The following is a 22,510-nucleotide window of genomic DNA, read 5'->3' as shown; positions in this document are numbered from 1 at the left end:
GTGTTAGTAACGCACATTTCAACCATGTAGTCACTGTAAAGCTTCAGGGAATCTGGCTCTAGATTAAATTTAGTGCCCGTGCTGCAGGTCTGCACAGGCTTATAACTCATTTGGAGAAATTCTCAGTGTTTTTCCCAGTTGCTTTTATTCAAGCTATAGTAATTTCCAATAACACAGGACAGAACCTTAAACACAAACCTTCTAAAACAGTGCTATTGAAGAACACATTTAGGGTTCAAGTTCATATAGACCAAATCACTTTGAACATTTTTTGCTGAGCCTGTAACACTAGCTCATCATGTGCTTCTGATCCAAATGTGGATGACCTCCCATGAGAAAGGTTTTGCCTTTCCCCCATCATTCATCATCACCTGAAATCTCCAAGGAACACTTCCGTGACTACGGTGCCATCAAAGCTGGACATGTAGCATTAGCTGATATCTGAGGGCACATTCTGGACATAGCAGTAAATATCTCCCAAAGTTTTCTTGTAGCTGCAGCATGCCACCTGGGAAGCTGTTCCTTTCTGCTGCATGAGACCTGGATTCCCCAAGCCATTGGCAGATGCATTTTGGTTTTGGAGACCCCAGGTAGGGAATTAGTCTGGTGGCTGGGCTGTGAACCTGGACCAGACTTTTCATGCCTGACCACAGACTCCTCCTGGTACTCCTACACACATCACACAAGCTTGGTTTTGTCCTGCCTAGCTGTATGCTGGCCAAGACACCTGATCCTTAGGCTCCCTCTATTGTAAATGGAGAGAACGATATTTTTTTTTTTTTCTGGAGATAACTCTTCTAAGATGTAAATTGAGAGGTATGTTTTTCCCCATTGACTCCATAGAGGTCCCTTGTGCCTGCACCTCCAGGCTGGCTGCGGTTTTGGAGTGAGACAGAATAATGTGGAACACCTGTGTGGCTGCCTGCCTGTCTGTAACACCCAGGCAATGTTACTTCCTTACATCTCAGTACGGATGCCAGTGACCCTGCAAATGGCTACCTAAGGCAGATGGGCAAACAAAAAACCTCTAAAAGGTAAGTGAGTACACAGAGCTCTCACCTGATTCTTGCTGTATTTCCTCATGGTTTTTAAACCAGGATATCTGGGGCTCTGGGATGCCACGAACCTGGCACTCCAACATGGCAGAGTTACTGGTGTTCACTGTCTGATCCATAAGGTGCCGAAGCAGGGCTGGTGCCTCTTGAGCTACAAGACAAAACGACACCTCCATTTTACATTCTTGTAACTGTGGGGGTTTAATTATCATCCCTACCAGTATGTTACTGATGTTAGAGATTGCTATGGCTGTACTACCAAGTTAATTGTTCACAGATTTTATTTACTGTTCCAGTTTGCTTAAGAGAGTTTTGTATGTACAGAGTACTCCTGTTACCCAGTGATAGCAGGTTATGATGACTGATGAAGACCTAATGATGATTTTATTTAAAGATTTCTTCAGTTCCTTTACAAACCACATTTATTTAGTGAAAGCAATGAGTTTCTGTGAAAGCTTTGAGGTTTTCACCATCAGGAGAAACAAACCATGACACCACAGTTTTTAACAATTAGCAGGACAGAGTGAGTGTCTTTGCATCACTGAGAGCACCATGCAGCTCTGTACGCCATGATACTCACAAAAGTGACTTTTATCGTTTACTTACTTTACGCTTGCAAATCATATTCAGCAAACTCACATCACTTAAACCCAGGAACCATAAGCACAAATGCATTGTGTTACATGTTCCAAAGTCTTAAGAAACTCTTCTACTTTTGCGTTTCACTTATTTGGCTGAACACAACAAAGTCTGGCCAAGCCACACCACACCACACCACAGCCCGCCTGCCAAAACTGCGTTGGTAAGAAACACGCCCGTGTCCTCCAGCAGCCCACAGCTGCTGGAAACCCTGATGGCAGGAGCTGAGGCAGAGCGCTAGCAGGCCACACAGCATAGCAACATTGCTCCTGTTTTATCTACTGAAATTCATACAAATGCAATGTAATAAAACATTTCCATGACAGTCAGTGATAATGACTATTGAAAGCGTATCTCATCTGTTCTGCTTATGCTCAAGGGCCTTCCAGCTGAGCAGAAGGGCATTTCGAAAACACTCAATAAACATCATGTTAAAGTCATGCCTGAAAGAAGAAGCAAAACAGCAAATCTTTCTAATTTCAACCTTTTGCCACACCTTCCCCCATTTCATACAGAGCCGCAGTCTGTTCTACGTAAGATCAACATGTTTGCAATGTTTATGCACATTGGATGGCAACATCTTTCTGTCACATTTGCGACTCTCACATCGTCTTTTTTGTTATTTTGGTCCCTTAAAAGCAATGATGAAGAATCCAGGGAGCTCCTGAGAAATCTCACAGATGCAGATGCTCTGCAGATTTCCTTGAATTCCCCAGCCTTCTAAGAACCGATTATTTGCAAACATTCCCTTCCAGGACACCGCCAAGATCAGCAATTACTAACATAGTAAGACACACAGTACGAAATACAAAATGAAATGAAATTAAACAAAACAAAGCAGAAACAAACTCTTTGCAACTACTTTCTTTAAGACTGCAATAAATATGAATACACCAAGTTCAAGTATTATGTCAGCTATATTTCTGACATTCTGTGTTTGCAAGATTATACTCTATCTTTTCAGAAAAACTGGCTATCAGACTTTTCCATCTTCACAATCATTCTGTTACCAGCTGTAAATAAAAACTCTTCAGATAAATGACGCGCCTATGTACCACCAACTTAAGCGGTGTGTATGAACCCCATAGTACTAAAAGCATTTTCAAAGTAGGCTATCGTTGCTGTTTGCCCTTTGAAATTAATTCCAGCATAGTCATGACCCTGCAATGACCAGTTTGGGCTTTTCTGAGCTGCAAGTCTGTAATTTTTACAGGCAATGCTATTTTTTGTTTACAGTGCAATAGGCTATTCGTTCTCTCTTCCCAAACAGTAACGTTCATGAGAGAGGCTGTGAAGTAAATTCTTCATCAAATACCTACACAATGACATGACCAAGAAGACTACTGCCTTCTTATTGATACCTTGGTTTGATTTTTGCACAGTTCTCATTTTTCAAAACACTGTCTATGAACAGGCATTGTCTGATGCATGTCCAGATACACACACTGAGAAGAGCTCAACAGTTCACATTTATCAGTGGTCCCTGATTGACACCCCAGCCCAGACATCCAAAATGAAGGCAGACAAGATGACACAACAAAGGCAAATCACACATTCTGTGAGTTATTTGTGATTAATTTTAATTTGTTTATAACCATACACTAAAGATGGGTTTTCATATTAAGAAAAACTTCTTTACTTAAAACTTACGTCACCATTCACACACTTTCAATAATTTCTCTGCTGCAATCAGCTGACTTTTCAAGGACTTGGTCAACCTGAGGATTATTCTCTTTTGCAAACCGCTCATTTTCTGCCATTCACTTTCACAGTGAAGCCAAGGGGACAGTTTCCCGTGCCCCATTCTGCTCACCTAGAAGCTGAGGGTCTGCCCTAGCTGCCAGACTGCTCAGCTCCCAGAGCAGCCCCCCAGGCTCATCCCCAGCCCTTATGCCTGCCCCAAAATGCTGCCTTGCTGGGCCAAACTCTTCTCTCAGTGCCCCTGAGGAACTTCATTGTAGGGAGAGTTTGGCCCAGGGGAGCAACAGGAGTGTCACAAGGGGAAGAATGGGACATCGGTGTCAGAGCACTCAGCTGACTCGGGGCAGTAAGGAGGGAAAATTTCCATTTCCAAATGCAAACAATGGCAAATGGGGGAAAACATTACAATTTGTTCATTTTGGTTTGACTTCTGCATTCCATCCATTCTTGCCTTTTGTTATGATTATGTTGTCTGTTCACTTATTTTTATTAATCAGTACAAAAATATAAATACAAGCTTTAATTTTAATACTTAAAAAAACCCAAAAGAAATATAATTCACATCTTTCTCCCTACATAGTATATTACACAACAGAAGGCAGAGAAACTCCCCAAACCGATGAGATTCTCGAGTCATCTGAGGACATGAAAAGTGACATCAGTAGTTTTTATCTGGCCACCAAGAACTCCTTTCCTCAAATACTTCCAGTGAGGTTTCTCTGTGTCTCCCAACACAGGCAGCCGCATCAGGATTTTACGACATCCTCGCACAGCATGGCTCTCCGAGCTCTAGTTGAGACCAGGTTGGTAGGACATCCACACAACAGTAATACACATTATCATAGTTCACAATTTCATAGAGGAACAGTCTAATTCCCAAACCTCTTTTTTTTTTTGACCCAAACTCATATTGCCTGGCAACTGGCTGCTACAAGTCATCACGCTCCGGCTCCCAAGGCCATGGAAAATTCATAATGGCCTGTCATCACCGCCCACCTTGCCATCAAATGTCTTCTCATGAAACAGCCGTGTAAAAAAGGGGATTATGATGTATTTTAATTCTTTTGAAGACTTGCAAATGCTGAAAAGTGCACTTGCCCCATTTTTAAGCAACCACCAATGATTTTGCTTGCTTTTTAGGCATATTTTAGGAAAAAAAAAAAGAGACCCAAGTCCCTTTGCAAGAACACATTGTGTCTGGAAGCCATCACACTAATAATGAACAAAAGAGCTACTGTATATAAGCAGGCTATAGGTGACATTTCAAGATATAAATTATTATTCTTTTCTTTATTCTGACAACTTCCAGGTTATCAATTGTTTTCTAAGCATTTTAGGCCCCTTGCAACTGGCATTATGGGGAAATGCTATTGTTTACGCTTTCACACTTGACAAAAGAAATTCCCACGTGAAAGACAAGTTTAGCCGTGGGACACAGCCTTGATACCTAAAGGAGGAAATAGTCTGGTGAGTTCCCAAGCACAAGAAACTGTCATGTTGTCACCCCCTATTTTAAAAGCACAGCCACTTTGTTCCTTTGCTGTAGCTATTTTGGTCACTACGGTCTGTTTTGTTATGGCTTATGTAAATGCTATATAAATGATCGATCATAAATGTAACCAAAAATAATAAAAGCTATGTATTGTAAAAAAATAAAGTTATCAGATCTATTAAAAATAGCAACTTCTTCCTTGTACAGAATTTATAATACACAGAAACATTTCATACCAAAATCATGACAAAGGAAAAAAAGGGGAAATGTTCATGAGGAAGTTTTAGCTTGCCCTTTTTTCTCCTTCAGCAGTTTGGCTGGTTCTTAATCCCCATAATAAATCCAATTGTCATTTGCATACCAAAAGCAATGAATATTTTTAATGGCTTCAATTTTGAATTTGTATTTTTGAAAACATATTAAACAACTCACTGTGCTGGCTGCAACCTTGTCAGTCATGTTAGTGTAATATTTCTCACTTAATAAAATAATTACAACGTTACAAATTCCTGTATTTTCAGGCCAGGAGCAATACTCACACTTTCATCAGTAGCTTTTTACATTAGTGCAGAACCACCTTTAAAAATTGACCAACACAGTAACTGGAAGTCTACCTGGATTTATTTGGAGAAACATGGTTCACGTCTACCAGTTTTAAAATCATCATTATTAGAAATGATATGATAGGTCTGTGCATTATATCAACATTTTTATCTCTTCCCTGCATACTTCCTTTAGAGGATACTTTTTAAGATTAATGTACTTTAGTGTAGAAAATAATTTCAAATAAATAAGCATTAGAACTTGCTCAGCAGGTAATATTTATAAAAGTCCATCGAGATCAGATTAAAATAAAAAATATATAGTCCAGTCAATCTCAAACTGAATAGTGCTCATTCTGCACATTAAAGTTAACTTATTAAATGTCCATTGTTGACTGAAAACAGCAGTTTCTAAAGTTAATCAGTTTATTCAGCTTTGACAGTTTTGACGAGGCCGATATCAAAGTGGAAGAAAAGATTGATCCAAAGTTTTCCTTATCGCTCGGTAGGAGACAGCAAGCGAAAACATAACAACATGCAAAACGTAGCATGGGGGATCTTCCAAACCCCAGCTTCCACGTGCCTTGTCAAAGCAGAAAACACTCGTCTGAACTCAACTGGAAGCTCCTGCGTTACGATTTTGTTTGCTATTCCTCCTACGTCCAACCCATGGGGGAATATGCACCACCTCAGGGCCTGAAAGGTAGCAACAGTAATAAAAAATCAAGATGATATGAGACACCTGTTACTGTTTAACGAGTCCTTTAATGTTTTACATTGCTCTGTGTTGTACAATCATTCCTTGTGCTTTTATATTTGAGGATCCGAGAGTAAACAGCCTTTTTGTTGCAGTGCTCACCTCTGATTGTAACGTCTTTCTTTTGAAGCACTTCTTTCCCCGTGTATATGTTCCTTGCTCGGCAGGCATAGGTGCCCGAGTGTGCCAGGGAAACGTTCCTGATGGTCAGAGTGAGGGTGATGGAGTATTCCTTCTTGAGAGACCTTTTTGCTTTTGTTTGATTGCTGACTGTCCTTGGTAAAATCCAAGCAATGTCTTTGTACAGGAACTTGTTGGCTGAACAGGACATTATCAAATTCTCTCCTTCAATGGGCATCTTTTCCAAACTAATATGGAATCCACTTGGTACATCTGTCAAAAATCAAGAACACTTTTTACTTTATATGAAACAAATGAGCCAAAATTAACACAGCATATATTCTCCCCTTTATCAGGAAGCCTTTGAACTAATCAATGTCATTGCCTTCCTGCTGAAGTCTCTAATCTTTCCTTTCATATGCTAGGCTCCAGCTATTCTTATAATTTGTCTTGGAGCTAGGAGACACTTGGGCTCAGACATCAGTTGGTGTAAACTGAAGTCACTCTTGGAAGTAATGAGTTTGCATAAATGTTATGCCAAGTTAAGACAGGCTGGGGCAAGGTACCAAAAGCAGAATTATTTAAAGACAACACAGTGGGACTATGAAAATGGAGGAAAATTCTGATCTCAGCTCCAGCTTGTGAACTGCATGAGAGAAAATGAATCTCAAGAGGACAGTAGAAAAATACTGCAGCTCATCATGCTTGGTTATATTATTTCCTTGGTATTCCCGAGTTTCCAGACAAATCATGTCTATTTCTTGAAAATGCTTAACATTCTGAGAAATTACTGAATCTGTGATTACATGCCTGATATTTCCCTTGGAACAGAGATATTTACCCTCCATGAATTTGAAGTGTGTCAGCCACCCAAGAGGAAAGTAGAAACAGTACCCACTGGCCTGGGTGTCCACCTCTGTGCAGGCAGTGCTAGGATGAAGATATCTCTATTCAGACTACTTGGCATTACACACAGAAGAATAATATTTCCACTTGAGAGAAATCAAGGATCATCGCAGCAACCATTTACTAAGGGTAAATACAACTGAAGTTTTCACAAGGATTTTTCATAGTTAGTTCAGGCAGGAATAATTTATCTGACAATGTAAAAAGTCATACTTGGAAAAGTGTTTGGTGCTGTTACTGCAGCTTCCCTCACCTGGGGAGCATGGCAGACCTGCGGCAGCACTGGCTGCCTCCCAGCCACTGCTGCCTGGGGCTCATCCCTCCAGCCAGGCAGTTACACCACTGACCTCAGTGAAAGTTCCTGAGAGAAAGCACTTCCAAGTTTTACTCCTAGAATGCAACTGCTCTTCGGTTATTTGTAGCCAATATTCTGATAAAGTCATTTCCTTCTTCTTGGTCAAGTGACATCGACTTTGGCCATTTTCAATTGTTCTTTCACTGCTAATTGCTACAGCACTTGGCTGTGAACTTGACTGAAAATCATAAGAATGGTTTCATCTTTCATAAGGGACAATTATGCCTTTTTTTCTTGTCTCTTAGAGCATGAACAGCTCAATGCTAACTTCCATTCAGTTCCATGCTTACGAATGTTGTTTTGGCTTTAATATCACAGCAGCAGGGACAAATTAAGCCAATAATATTCCACACCTTCTTTCAGTAGCCTCTTTCACTGATTGACCAATCCATCAGAAAGCTTCTCCTTAAACCCCCACAATGCAAACTGAGTCCCTCCCAGAGGGACCATGAACATGACCTGCTCACCTCTGCCTTTCAGACCAAGTTCTGCCTGTTGAAAGTCTGGCATAACTTGCTCCCCTTAATACCCTCTTTCCCACACTTAGCCCTGAGTGTTAAACACAGAGTAAATGAGCTTCTGCAAGTCCTCTGACTGTAGATGCCTTCCAGGGAGAGGCCTGATTTCTGTTGGTTGAACTCATTGTGCCCTTGAAGACAGAGTGTGTGCCTGTCACCAGCTGTACTTCAGGTGTGTAGTCCAACCATCAGCCTAATGGAGGCAGGGACAGTAACATATTAGAATGGATATTAAAGCCTGTGTATTTATTTGTTCCTCTTACATTTCACTGAGTTCCCCCTTTTTCCTCTCTCCAGCAAACAAAACTATAAGAAAAACTTTAAATTCAGTAAACTCATCTGTGAGTGACTATCAGCAGCATCCTTTTTAAAATATAATGACACATGGTGCGAGATTTTGGTCTCAGGAACATGTCAACTGGGAGTGCTACTAAGATGAAACCTTTCCATACACAGGGTAGAGAATACTTAGCCTAAGTCATCAAAATGTAGACATCTACTTGAATATAGTTGTTTTGTGTATGGACAATAGTTTACAGTTAACAGAGTGACACAGGCACCTCCAGAGGGCAATGCAACCCATTGCCTTAAGATGAGTCAAATTCCAGAGATCCTGATCCCTCACACTTAATTATGAAATGATCCTACATGATCATCTTAGGCTTAGTACCTAAGTATAAGGTTTTAGTTAGATGAAGTGAATCCTATGCTTGATTTTGATAAAAAGCATTGAATGCAGACACACTTAAAACCAATCAAGGGACCAAAGTTTTCACCGTAGATGAGTATTTGGATCAAAGAAATTGCTGTGTCTTGCTATGCATCTCTAATTGTTATGATGTGTGTTGGGAAAGCCAGGGTTTGGGTCTGAAATACTGATAATTTTTTTTTTTTTTACTTTGCAGATGTCAGTACTCCATGAAAGCTGGGAAGAGCCAAGCAAAACTCTTAAGATGAAACTAAAGATCCCCTGGGACTGAGGCAAATAAGCTATTTTTAATGTAAAAGGATAACTTGTCAACAGAATAATATAGTTGCAACTACTTCCATGTTGTCAGGTCTGGAGCTTTTCCTAGACATATTTTCTGTGAAGAAAGACTATTTTCTGAATCGATCTAGGGACAAAAGCAAAATGCACAGGATTCCAAGAGAATCATTTGTTTAAAGGCCACGAGCCCCCTAATATATGACACCTCTCACCAATTGTTACAGACTCAGGCTAGCTAAATAATGGGGCTGGGAATAATGTAAAAGGGTTTTATTTACTTTAGTGATTTGAAGCTTCCTGTGGAAATAGCTCCCAGGTTTCCTGATGGAAGATTTTGTTTATCTTTGCCAAGCACCATCAGGAATCTCAAAATAAAATGCGTTTAGTGACACTGGGAAACCAGGGAGATAAGGCAGAGCTGTTCCTGTTTCACCCTCTGTAATTGCAAACACACCCATGGGCCTGCTGTGTGCCAGCAAAACAGCCCAAAATGTAGGGAAAGGGGCAGGCTGGAGGGCAGGGGAGTACCACAGTTAAATTTGACATAAAGATGTTTTTACAGAGACTGTTTCCATATCAGCAAGGAGAGCATTCAGAAATAATCTTTCCACATTGTTTTTATATGAGACTCACAGCTACTTTCGTGCCCTGAACAAAGATTTGCTTTGAGAATAAGTGAGTGTGACAACACCCCAAAAACGTCCATAGTAAAGAAAGGAAAGCTGCAGCAAAGCCCATAGATTTCATGTCCTATGCCCTCAGGCTGAGGGTATAAAATTATACTCCTGCCAAACTGCCCAGAAACGCAAGCAAATTGCACTTCAAGGCCAGAAATAATGTGATTTACACTCTGCTATACCTTCTTGCACTTATTACCCCAGATCTACCTTTTCCTGAAGGTGTGGAACATGCTGCTGCTAACCTGGGGTTGCTGGGACAAGCTCTGCCTTCTCACCACCTTCCCAGCATTTTCTCCCTGTAGAAGACTCCTCACACCACCACAGCTGCTTCACTGCAGCACACGTGTTCTCTAATCCCCAGGACAAGGCCTGAAGGAGATTGCCTCCAAGGAAAGTGATTCTTTCTGTTCAGGACAGGCTTTATCTGCTCTTCAGAGTCCTTTCTGGCTTGTCCTTTTTACAGAGGGCAGCAGCTTTTCTTTCTACAAGGGATCACCTTCTCCTGCTTAGACACTTCTCTTACACTTCCTTTTGTGTAGTTCAGGACAGCTTCACATGGTGCCAGCAGAACCAACAACACAAGACAAACTAGCCCCAAGCTGTCACCTGAGATCTGAAGTATTGGCTTTGGACTCATCAGAAGGAAATACTTTGCAGTGTCCTGTTCACATCCATCAGCAATTAGGGCTCACATTTTTTTGTTCCCTCAATGTGTTTTTCAGCAAATGCTGGATGCATTTGTTTCATTGACACAGAACACAGGCTGTTACCCAGACACAGCAGTTTGGTTTCAGCCTGATGGAGGAGAACTATGATTACACCGAGTGAGCCCAACTGATACGCTATGGGTGCAAGCCAGAAGAATGAGCCTAACTTGATTTTTTAAGGGCAAACCAGCAGCATTGTTTAAACAAACTGCCTCCAGTCAGTGCCAGTGAGCGTCAGTGGATGATCAGGACTTTCCATGTCACACAATTGAAGTGCTCAGCTCCAGGAACTCAAAGGACAAATGCATTTTAATGTCACCACCCTATATAGAAAGTTTGCCTCCAGTCAAGACATTAAGAATTTCCAAGCAATAATAAATCAGTCACTCCTCTTTCTGAACATCAGCCAATACAAGAGTCTTCAAAGGAAAGTCAGAATATTCTGCATGTTCTCATGCAAGCTTCAGTATCAAGGAGGAGGATTTCTGTCTATCCCTGGTCAAGATCTAAGACTGAGAGATCTAAGTAGAGAAACTAACTCCTTCATGTCACAGCCCTAAAATATCCAAAGCCACAATCAAAACTTTGAAAGGGAGATTTGGGTACAGTGAATAGGGCACAACAAGCTTCAGCTTCATTTTGTTTCAGGATCTTCCACATGACATTTTGAAGACTGAGGAGTAAGAGCTAGAGAAGGCCAAATGCAGTATCTTGCACATTAGAAGAATAACAGCTTCAGTGAGTGACTCTCAGTGACTACTCAAGTTACATGTGAAGTCCCCACATAAAGATAAGAATACAGCTCCATTGGCAGGATAACTAGTGGAGAACTGTGCATCATTGTTTAGCTTTCTGTCCTAGCAGACACGACATAAAGATAGGGACAAAAGCAAAACTGTGAACTGAGAGTGGGGACAGCAGTCATCTTCGAAGTGGCAAATGTTCTTGTCACATCCATTAGCAGAACATGAAGATGTTCTTGCTTCTGTATTTTAACAAAGAACCTGCCTATGTGTCACTGTTCTGTTTATACTTTAATATCTCCTTTTCACACTTGTTACCAGTTTCCTATATTTATTGGCACTTTCTAAATGTGGAAGTGTGTTACTACAGCTAGTCAGAATATTTTAAAAATATGAATTTTGGTCCACAAAATCAGGAGCGGGGACATTTTTCAAATAAGTTTTCTTTCTTTTTTTTTTTTTTTAAAAAAAACATATCTAGTGAGGGCGTGTCTTGAAATCTCTCAGTATAGTAACAGAATGAGTTTCAATAAAATCACTCATCAGAAGGATAAGCAAGAGACTGACAACAAAGCTAGATGAGAGAAACAAAAAAATTAAATGGGATACATTAAAATAATTTTTCCCTTTCATCTTCAAGGTTATGATTTTGGGATTAAAATGTCAGAATATTTTAACCTTATTTTTTTTTCTCATAATCTGGAAGCAATTGTGTATCTTTATTGACTTACACTGAACATTGTCATCAGCCTAAGTGCTCTATGAAGTACCACTTGGTTAATAAAACCAAAATAATATCTTTCCCCAGAAAACAAATCCTTTGTTATGGCATCTGCAGACATCGTGCTGCTAACCCATGCAGTAGTTCTTCTCAAAAACTCATTATCTTTTTTTTTTTTTTTTTAAAAAAAATCAAATATTTAATCATTTATTTCTGAACCTGCAAACACTTGCATACATCTAGTAATGGAAAAATAACTGGAAACATATGTTCAGCTAAGATGATGAGTCTACTCAGTGCCATGGTCCAAATGACATCCAAGATTGTCTTTCTCAGAAGAGGAAACAAAACTCCGTAGTTTGTACCCTGCCACTTTTCTACCTACAAGTTTCCATAGTCCCTGAGAGCTGAGAAGCTTCCCAGGTAGCCCCGGCATTTCCCCCCTGCTACCACGCTGCCTGCAGACACTGGCACTGCTCTGGTTAGCAGCAGCATTAGGCTGTAGACATCATCAGTGTTGCGCACAAAACTGGCTTACTAGTGCATGAAAATACAGTAAAATTTCACATACAAAATGATTTCTATGAGTGTGAGCAATTTGTGTCATGGTGGCATATGTCATGGAGGGATGAGTCATTCACCAAATTTGGTGTCCTTCTTAGAAATCCAGACCAGCTGCTGTGAAATGCCACTCCAGGACCACCCAAAAGCATGATATGAGTTTACGGGTGCACATATTATTACTATTTTCAAACTGTAGTATATGAAAAAGCCATAACAGCCTGACAGTTATAATTCCAGGACCAGGAAACACATTTGGCTCTAGTGGGGACTAGATCTTACCTGTTACAATAAAGCTGACATTTCTTCTGGCTTTTCCCACTTTATTGGATGCCACACAGCTGTAGATTCCAGAAGACCTGGCTTCAGCTACAACGAGAGTGCTAGCAGTCTGCAAAAGAAATAAGAGGTTTAGCTCTCATTGGATCAGGAGCTCAGTTAAAGGTTCCCTACTCTTTTTCCCAAGTTACTCTTGACAGTCCAATGATTCAGTCCCTCCATTCATTCAGCGGTAGGTACCACTGGGGCTATTTAAGGAGATGTCACCATATGCAGTTTTGGAAAGTGTGGAAGAATAACAAAAACCAAGCTCCTTGGCAAACCCTTATATTATCAGAGCCATCATAATAAAAAATCTTTGAACATGACTTTCAGGTTGATTTATCTCTTGCCACTGAGGTAATGATAAGCTAGAAAACATGAAACATTACACAATGTGATTCACCCAAGGAGATGAACAGCCTGTAAGTCAACCACACTGCAAAGGAAATAGGTGAGGAATGCCTCAGGGAAAAAAATAGCTCCATTTGGCACTAAATGCACTTGGTTTCTCTTTCGTTTTCTCAAGTAAGTGTCAGGTGAGAAAAGACGGGTGAAAGAGAAGTTTACATGTCCTTTTTTGGACTTAATATTTCTATTATTAAAAAATAATATGTAGGGTTTCTTTATATTGTATTCTATCACCATCTTGAAAGGTTCAGCACATTAAGTACTTTTGTAAAGTAGTATGACTTGCAAGATGAGACCTTGGAAGATCAGGGACTAACAACACTTGATGTGCCTTTAGAAAAATAAACCTCATTGCAATAATAAGACTTATACCTTCATGGTGATGGAAAGTCATGATCTTGGCTTGGGTACTAAATGAAAGAAGAATGCTATGCAGAAGCAACTGAGGTGTCATTTTGGTACAGAGATGAGACATGGGGCACACATACGGAGCTCAGCAGTGGGATGTGCTCTCAGACACAACTTAGTAGATTAATTTTCTGTCTCCATTTTACTTCTTCCATAAAACATGAGCTGGCTGGAGTTAACAGACAGAGCTGGGACAGTGATGGAAGGGAATTGTGTGGCCGCGGAATCCTGTTGTTTGGAATTATTTGGCTTTTCTAAAAATCTTCAAAATCATTTTTGTGCGATTAATACATTTTAAGTCTGCCTGACTGCTGGAGTCCAGAGACAAGCACAAGAGGGTGAGTCAGTAATAAATAAAGACCAGCTATCTACGTATCTACATAAACACTGGCTGATCATTTGCACTGCTTCTGTGTCTCCTACTCAGAGACTTCATGGCTATCTCCAAACTCCTTACTGAACACTCAAATAATACAGATGTTCTGGCTTCCTAAAGCATTCTATAGTAGAACGAGTCTATTACTTTTCCTACTTGTTGAGCAAACACAGTGGAGTCAAGTTGTTTGATTTAGACTTGTTTTAGAAAACTGCAAATTCAAGACTACAAGTGATGCTAACAGACCTCTACCCTGTTAAGCTGTCTCAATGATCAGCTACTTCTCTGCTAACAAACTACACCTTATTTCCAGCTAGAATTTTTCTAACCTACCTTTTTGGCTCTTCCATGAGATGAAAGAGGCTCAGTAATACCAGATAGATAATTATAGCCTTTAAAAAAATCATCCTGCTTTGCTAAATTCAGTAGGCTGAACTCTACAAATGTATAATTAGAAAGCATGGCTACAGCCCTGTTTTTATTTTGTCATTCTCTTTGAATTCCTTCTGGTTTTTAAATATAATTTCATAAAGTGTGGACACAAGGCCAAGCAGTAGGATTCCTGCTGCTGTTTGATCAACACTAATTCAAAATAGAAGGAAGTCCATAACATCTGCCAGAGGGCTAACATGGCCAGTTAAACACTAATTCTGCCATCCCACACTTTCCACCCCAAAATCAGCTCTTTTTGCATTATTTGATATTACCTCATAGCAACTTTACCCGGGTAGGAAGAGTAACCTAAAATGCACAGTGAAGGAGAATTAAGCTATTCCTCTCTGATTCTGACTCTAGGGCACCGGTCTTTGTTCTACTACATCCAGAACTGAAGCATTTCTGAGCTCGGAAAATTCATGTCAATTATTCCTCCTACAATTAGTCCAGCGATTTTGAATTTTTTTTATTTTTTTAATTTTTTTTTAGTATTAAACTGTATTTTGTCCTGACATTATCAGGTATTAATTTTTAATGAAAAATTATGCACCCTATGCAAGTTTTACTGCTCCAGCCCACTATTCTGTGATTATTGCTCTTATTGCACTGAGGATGGCACATACAGTTACACTTAAGTAATATGACTGCAATTACTGACTGAAGCAGTTATAGATTGTGCCTTTTCTTGCATATTAAGCAAACCTAAAGAACCTTCCTTGGCACTGAAATTCAGTGGTTTAAACTGAATGCTTTTCCTCAGCATTGTTTTGGTTTTGACCAAATTTGTCCCAAATACTCCTCTAGCATGTGCTGAGGATCGCTCCCAACAGGCAACTTCAAACAACCTCTTTGGAGGGCAAGGGAGATACATGCTATGAACACAGGCATTAGAGGTGGAGAGCAGTCATTGGCATGTTTACTTGACTAAGCCAGAGAAAGCCACAGTGTCTAGGAAAAAGCAAGACTGACTTTGCAACAGAACAGAATATTTTAGAGACAGTATGTCTCTGCATAAATATTTTAGCTTATAAATTAGTCGTAAGGATAAGATAACATCTCTTTAAATAGTTTGTGAGCCCTCCAGTGGAGCAGTCAGTGTTCTGCATTGTGGATGCCAGCCAAAACCCACCAGAGAAGCAGTGTGTACAAAACTAAGCCTGGCATGTTGCTGTTTATTTAGCAATGATGGCTGTATGAGATCACTTTGCGCTGCATCATTCCTTCATACAGCCATTGCAGCAAAAGAAGGAAGACAAAAAGTTTGCACAGCCTTGTATCATCTGGCTTTACAACAAAGTTTGAAGACCTGGATTAGTATCCATGTTACATAGAGAAAGTCTGAATCCAGCTTCCATGACAGAACAGGACCAATACTTCCTGGCATGCTGGACATCTGGAGCATCATCTGGCCACAAACCCTATTTACCATCAAAGCTTTGATCCTTTATTCCTCCTTTCTGCACTCATCACCTCAGCTGAAACACTATGCTGTGGGCTCACCTCAGAGCCACAGGTAAGGGAAATAAATCACATTCTGCTGCTGCTTCTGTCTGCAAATAAAAGAGGCATTGAGCAGAAATCCTGAGATAGAAGAGGAAATTACAGGTTTGTTTGTGGTGGAGGCTGGTGAGGAAAAGACTGCTGGGGAAAGAGAATGCAAAGCAAGTGGCATGATAGTTGTTGTTATAGCCAGGGTGGGCTTGACCTTCTCCTGGAGGTTCTTCTTGATTTTTTTCTCATGTCTCAAAGTAGCTTAGATAGAGGATTCCCACTGCTGTAGTTGATGGCAGAGAAGCAAGAGGAGGTTTCAGAAAATGGTTGGTAACTTGACTCTTTCCTGACTCCTAGAAGTCCCCTGCAGACACAGGCATAAACATGCTTCATCCAGAGATTGCTGTGCTAACTTCTCTAAACAACTCATATATTTAAAACCCAAAATACTGTCCTTTTACCATTGATCAGGGTAGTGCAAGTCTGCCCAATATTGCTGATTCCCTCCTAGTTATACTTTCAAGAAAACAATTCTTTTCCTTTATTATTTTTTTTTTTAATATGAAATAAATAAAAATACACTCTCCTCACTGCCCTGGATTAATCTTTGGCTAGAAGAATATTATTTATGAAGACTCATGTTGAAATATTGACAGCACAACATTGGATTGTTCTGCTTATGCGGAAGACATATTATCTTCATGCCTCATGTGTTGGCAAAGAACATCAGTGTAAAACATCTGGACAACACACTTCACCTACAGGACTGCCACAGAAGAAACACCAAAATATCTTCAACAGCAGGACATGAATATGTGCAGGAGAGCACCCTCTTCCTCCCTGGGGTCAGACAGGCAAATCGCTGCTGTTCAGCAAGCAGAGCTGTGGTTTTCCTCTCCATCCCATGTCATCCCATTCAAAAGGCCATGAGACTGAACACAGCCAGCTGACTTATGAGGAGATGATGCTATGGACAGCTACACCACAGGCACCCCTCTCTTCCTCCCCAGGGACACTCGCAGAGCAAGGCAGTGCCTGATTCTCACCTTCCTTGCTCACTGAGGGAGGGGATCAGTTTCAGGAGCTGGAGGGAGCCGCAGCTTGGCAGAGGCAGGTGCCAAGTTCTGCTGGTTTTAGTCTCACCAAGGGCTCAGCTCAGCTGGCAGCTCCCAGTGATCTGCTTAAAAGTGTTGACAGTGATTCTAGTAGCACTCAGGAAGGCCCCAAGAGAAGTTATGTTGTACTGAAAGAGACAAGCTACACTCCCACTGCTATCTTTAGCCTGGCTTCCTAGGAAGACCACACTGTCTGTCCATCCGTCTGCCAGCATGTCCATGTGTTTGCCAGTACCCTCCCTTCTTCCATGTCCTCAGTAATTTTTGAACCCATTGCCCAATTTCAGCCAAAATTGACAGTAAAATCAAAGTTCATAAGATCTCACGCATTTCCTGAAAATCAGCTGTTGGGTAGAGGAGAAAGATCAAAATGAGTGTTGTAGTGAGCTAAACAGCTTTCTCTTCTGCTTTGGGTTCCAGATGGCAAATCAGCGCAGATGTACTGGCCAGACAGCTGTCATGTGTATGGACTGAGAACAGACAAACACATGCTTCCTTGTCTCATCAGTAACAAAGGGACATGGAAGAGATCTAGAGGTTTAGGGCTTAGCATAGAAGAGGCAGAAAAGATGGCCACATCCTATGTTGCATGATCACACCTTATGTCCAAGGAGAATTGATTCTTTGGACAATCTAGCACTCTGTTTATGCTGGATGATCACAGTTTTTAACTCTAAACACAGTAAGCACATGCCAGATTGACCCATCATTTCCAGCCAAACCAGAGATAGATGAGAGCGAGCCTAGGTTTGATCATGCACAATCTTGTTACACGGTCCTTATTTTCCATTTTCCCTGAAGTCAAGTGGCTTTGGTACTCACAAGGGAGAAGACCACTAAAATCTTGTGTCAGTAAGGCACATCATATGCAGTGGAAAACAAGGCCATACATATATATATACACATATATATATATATACATACACATATTAATGACAAACCACAACTTCACAACTTCAAACAACAACTTTCATCCTACTCCTTCCAGCTTTCCATGTTCTCAATTTCTGTCCTCTCTACTGTCTCCTTCCCTTGGATTTATCATCCTTCCTTCTTGGCCAACACCTTCTACTCTCTCCCACCTGAGCTCACCTTCTTAGCATTCTTCTGTGCATTCTCCATGCCCAGGATCTTTGTCCAACTCTTCCGCAGCTCTCTGTCCCTTGCACCCCTGTACAAAGAGTACTGACTCTTTCTTTCAAAGCTGTTCATAAACCAGTGTGTGTCTGCACACATGGGAGAAAACACATGCCCAGTATGTGTGCACCATATCAATGCATACACCAGCTCTTTGTACTTCGTTGTTGCAGGTCATCGACATTTTAATGAACACTGCTTATGCAAAGAATAATAATCAGTATCAGGCCTGAGTTATACATAGCAGTTAGCTTCAGCTGAAAACACTATGAAGTTATGGTTTTTAGCAGGTGAATGACAGGAGGGTGTCTGTGACCTGTTTACATGATAAGCCTAAGAATAGCCCAGCTTTGTAGGAAGTCGCTCCAATGAAATGAGAACAAAAGGGAATCAAATAACTTTGAGAGTTGTCTGTTGATTAGGTATTATGGCTTATATTACAAAGTTCTTCCATTATACCACTTCAGTTTCTCAATGTCTTTTTAGAGAGGCTTCAGCAGAAAAGTTACTAAAACACTGTTGTCATGGTTTCTCTGTCACCAGAAGAATAATGTAACACAGACTTCCTACGTGACCTTAACTGTACAGACACAGGGTCTGAGGTTTTTCTGACTTTAAAAATATACTTGTGGATACCTTGATAACCACAGGTAAACAAACAACAAATCAACCTACCACAGCAAAACAGCAAACTGGAGGCACTCAGATGTTGCACATACAGGAAATGGGTGGAACTAGCACAATGTCTTTGAGCAAGGTGAAAACAGCTACCTTGATTGTTGAAAGAAACTTTTTGACCATTCCTTGTTCATGTCTTCCATTGATTACAATAATCTCATCCTGTGGCCAACTCTATTTCTCCTTTCATGCTAACCCAAATGTGCAACTTTTTGAGTTTCTTCATGCATTTCCTACTGCTTTGTCTCCTACTTCTTTGTTTTTTTTCCATTGAGCTTTGAGATTGTGTTCACCATGCATGTGATCATGTGATGTTTGGATGTGGAAGTGGGGTAGACACTCTGTTTAGATAGCAGGACTCCATTGATGTGGAAATGCCTCAGAGAGCTCTTCATAGCTGTTTGCAGTAGCAGAACTGCTCACAGTAGCAGTTCATTGGAGCCAGACACTTATGTTGACATGCTGCATCCAGTGAGCTCAGTGCTATTAAAAGTCTTACAATATCCCAGCAGATGAGGAAGGGTTTTGTCTGAAGTGTGTCCCTTTGAGTTTGCTCTGGGAGATCAAGAATGTCTCTCAGACTGCAAAGAGTGAAAAGCTATAGATTCTCATGGGAAAAAAAAAAAAAATATCCTGGATGTTCTAGAGCAACTATGTGTGCATAAATCATGCCACCCAGAGCTTAGCCAGGAACCAAGACTTGCAGAGCATTTTCTACTTACAATAGCAATCCAGCTGTGCTTGAAAAGCTATGGCAGAGCAGCAGCAATGAAGAAACCTTAGAAAAGCTGTGAAAAAGTGAAGCAAAGAGATTGTTTCTCTAATTTCCCTTCCTGAATAGGGACCAGAGGGAATTAATCAATGCAAGGTAACCTTTTTTAGATGAACTACACAATATGAAGACAAGGAATATCAAGGAGAGCCACTAGGTTTTACTGCTAAAACTTTCCATGTAACACATGCAGAGGCCATGCCTTGGTTCATTTCTGGATACATTTTTTTAAAAAGGGCTGCTTGCCAAAGACTTCAAACAAAACCTGCAGTTCTGTCACAAGGACCCATTATTAGGATCTTCCTCCAGGGAGGATTTTATTTGCTGTTGACTGGAAGTTGCTTTGACATTTCAGCCACTCCTCTTCCGCTGTCTCCAAAATGCATGGCACACAAGGAGAATGAGGTCTGGTCATTAGACAGCTCCTTCTGCACCCTGCGAGCAGGTAAGACTTCAACCATAGCCATGGCTAAACTCCTTCTGGAAAATAACAGGTCCTTATCATATTTTGTTCTTCATTACCCCCTTGGAATAGACTGTGTGTTCTCGTGCCTGAAAATATTTCCATTTCCTCCTTCAAATCCCTCCTTGTGTCTCATTTTTCATGTGCTTTCCTATGATAGTCGCCCCTATGAAGCTGTTTGCTCCCATCTTTGCCTCAATCTTTAAGCACACAGAGGTGACCAACTAAACAGATTGAATGCCTCACTGGGATCCAGCCCATTCCCATGCACTGGAACAGTGCCATGAACACCTGTTGTACTTTCTAAATAATACAACAGCAGGAGAAAATGCAGTCCCAGGCCTGATTTTTGGTCGCACGCAAAGCTCTATTTATTCTGCAGTCTGTGAAAGGGCTCTAACATGAGAGTAATTACAGTTTATATCCATTTTCACATGCAGAAGATGGAAGGCAGCCACCTGGGAAAGGAGACCTATATCCCTGGAGTCCTTAGATCACAAAAAGCACTTCAGTGTCCTTAGAAATGGCAGGCCTAGAATAAAGTAGGCTTTAAAATTTATTTCTTCAGCCATTGTTGCCACAAACCCAACTAGTGTGAAAAAACAGATGCTGTGACAGTAGCATGGCATTGTGCATATTTGCCTGAACTCCTCCATAGCACACACAATCAACCATACCAAATCAGTTGCATGTCTAACCCAGGGATCTAGGGCATCCTTCAGGAAAACACCTTGATTTAAAGGTTTTATCTGATGGAGAATCCCCCATGCCCCTTGGTAATTTAATCTCATTGGCTTTCCCACATTAGACACCAACAGATCACAGGCCTACTCATCCTTCAGAAGTGCCTGCATCTCCCCATAGCCCAACTTGGACTAGACACAACATTTGGACAGTTAATTCAGCTGGGATGAATCCCACCATACTGTTTCTGACTGAGATGTCTCTTAAAGTCTTCTTCTGTAATTTGAATTCATTTGGTCCTCTAAACTTTTTATTGTAAGAAAAGACCTGGTCATTGAATAATCTAGAACCACATCTGTGAATAAACTCTCTAATGAGAGTAAATTGTTTAATACTCATAGGAAAAAACAAAACAAAACAAAATAAAAAACCACCACCACAAAAAACAAACAAACAAACAAACAAACAAAAACAAAAAACAAAAAAACCCCAAAACCAAACAAAAAACAAAATAGAGGAAATCGTGCAATGTCACAAAACGAAGCAAAGATGGCCTGGAAACCTGCCCCTGTGCTCCTGATGTGTCCCAAGATACTACAGACCAGCTCTAAAAAGCAGATATGATGAATCCCACTGACATACTCTCCTGACTTGTCATTTACCTGAATATGACTGCACGCAGGTATAAGTACAGCTCTACATCTCAGCAAACAAATACCAAGTATGGAAGTTGAAAGTTATTTGCATGTATGCAGCTCTTCAAATCTGAACAATATAACAATACTGGCTTCTTCACTGTCACATGATAGCATCTTAAAGTGTCTTTTCAACTCATACTGTCACATGGAAACATCATCTCCTTCTAGGAATCTTACCTTATTTTTGCCTTCTATTACAGCTGTTCTCTCAGTGATGCTCTGGATCCTGTTTCCTACGTTGCTGTCAGCTTTCAGGACAAAAGATCCATTGGTATAAGAGCAAAAGCCATGCCTGAAGACAACAAAAATTGAAGTTTTATTGATTTGGTGATAGACTGAAACATTCACCACATAAGACAAAACGATTCTTCTGGAAACAGTGTTCAGTCAGAGAAACTGTAGATGCTGTGTTGACCAGGCAGGTATAGTTACTTTTCATAAAATCTTGAGGTTTGAAACCCTATGTTTGGATTCACTTCCACAACCTGTCCTTGAATATTAGCTTTCTGGAGTCAGTGTTAACATTTAACCCACTGTGGACTGGGAGTTCAGAATTCGGAATCTGAGCCTATAGGGCTATGCAAGACCAACATCTCATTTCTGGTGCTACTGCTTTCAGACATTGTCATTATTCAGGCTTGGCTTCAAACATGAGTTCATATTATTTTCAGCATTAAAATCAAGACAAGTTATATTTTTTCAAGATCCATTCCATTATGTATTGGATGATGTTTCACTATGTGCAGGATTTTTTTGTTATAATGAAAAATGATGCAAGTTCTCATTTTTGAATGTTTTCTTCAGTTCATTTACAAAATGGCAAAATATCAGTACTAGGATTCAATGATTACAGGACACACAGTAACAACAATAATCCTGCAAATTCACAAAACAATGTTAAACAAAACTGTATCTAATTGCCAAAGGGTTTTAAATGTTCATTCAATCTGAAAAAATCAAAGTCATGTTAATGAATGGAAATCTCAGGGAAAAATGTTTTTGCCTTATGCAACAAATTGGCTTCTAATCAGAACATTGA

At 40.4% G+C, this 22,510-nt stretch overlaps 1 protein-coding gene across 1 annotated transcript in view; it reads right to left on the bottom strand.

The window, feature by feature from the left end:
- FLT1 (fms related receptor tyrosine kinase 1) overlaps nt 1–22,510 on the bottom strand; it is a gene marked incomplete at both ends in the record, with an annotated part of 114,682 nt that overhangs the window by 33,902 nt on the left and 58,270 nt on the right. Inside the window, 4 exons of the mRNA XM_080354072.1 lie at nt 1,060–1,206; nt 6,289–6,579; nt 12,768–12,876; nt 21,649–21,763. Of these exons, the coding sequence (XP_080210198.1) occupies nt 1,060–1,206; nt 6,289–6,579; nt 12,768–12,876; nt 21,649–21,763 (662 nt within the window). The remainder of the gene's footprint in view (nt 1–1,059; nt 1,207–6,288; nt 6,580–12,767; nt 12,877–21,648; nt 21,764–22,510) is intronic.

This window comes from Nesoenas mayeri, assembly GCF_963082525.1.
Source record: "Nesoenas mayeri genome assembly, chromosome: 1".
NCBI classification, from domain to species: domain Eukaryota; kingdom Metazoa; phylum Chordata; class Aves; order Columbiformes; family Columbidae; genus Nesoenas; species Nesoenas mayeri.
The sequence above is the reverse complement of the archived record's forward strand: the minus strand, read 5'-3'. Positions and strand labels throughout refer to the sequence as shown.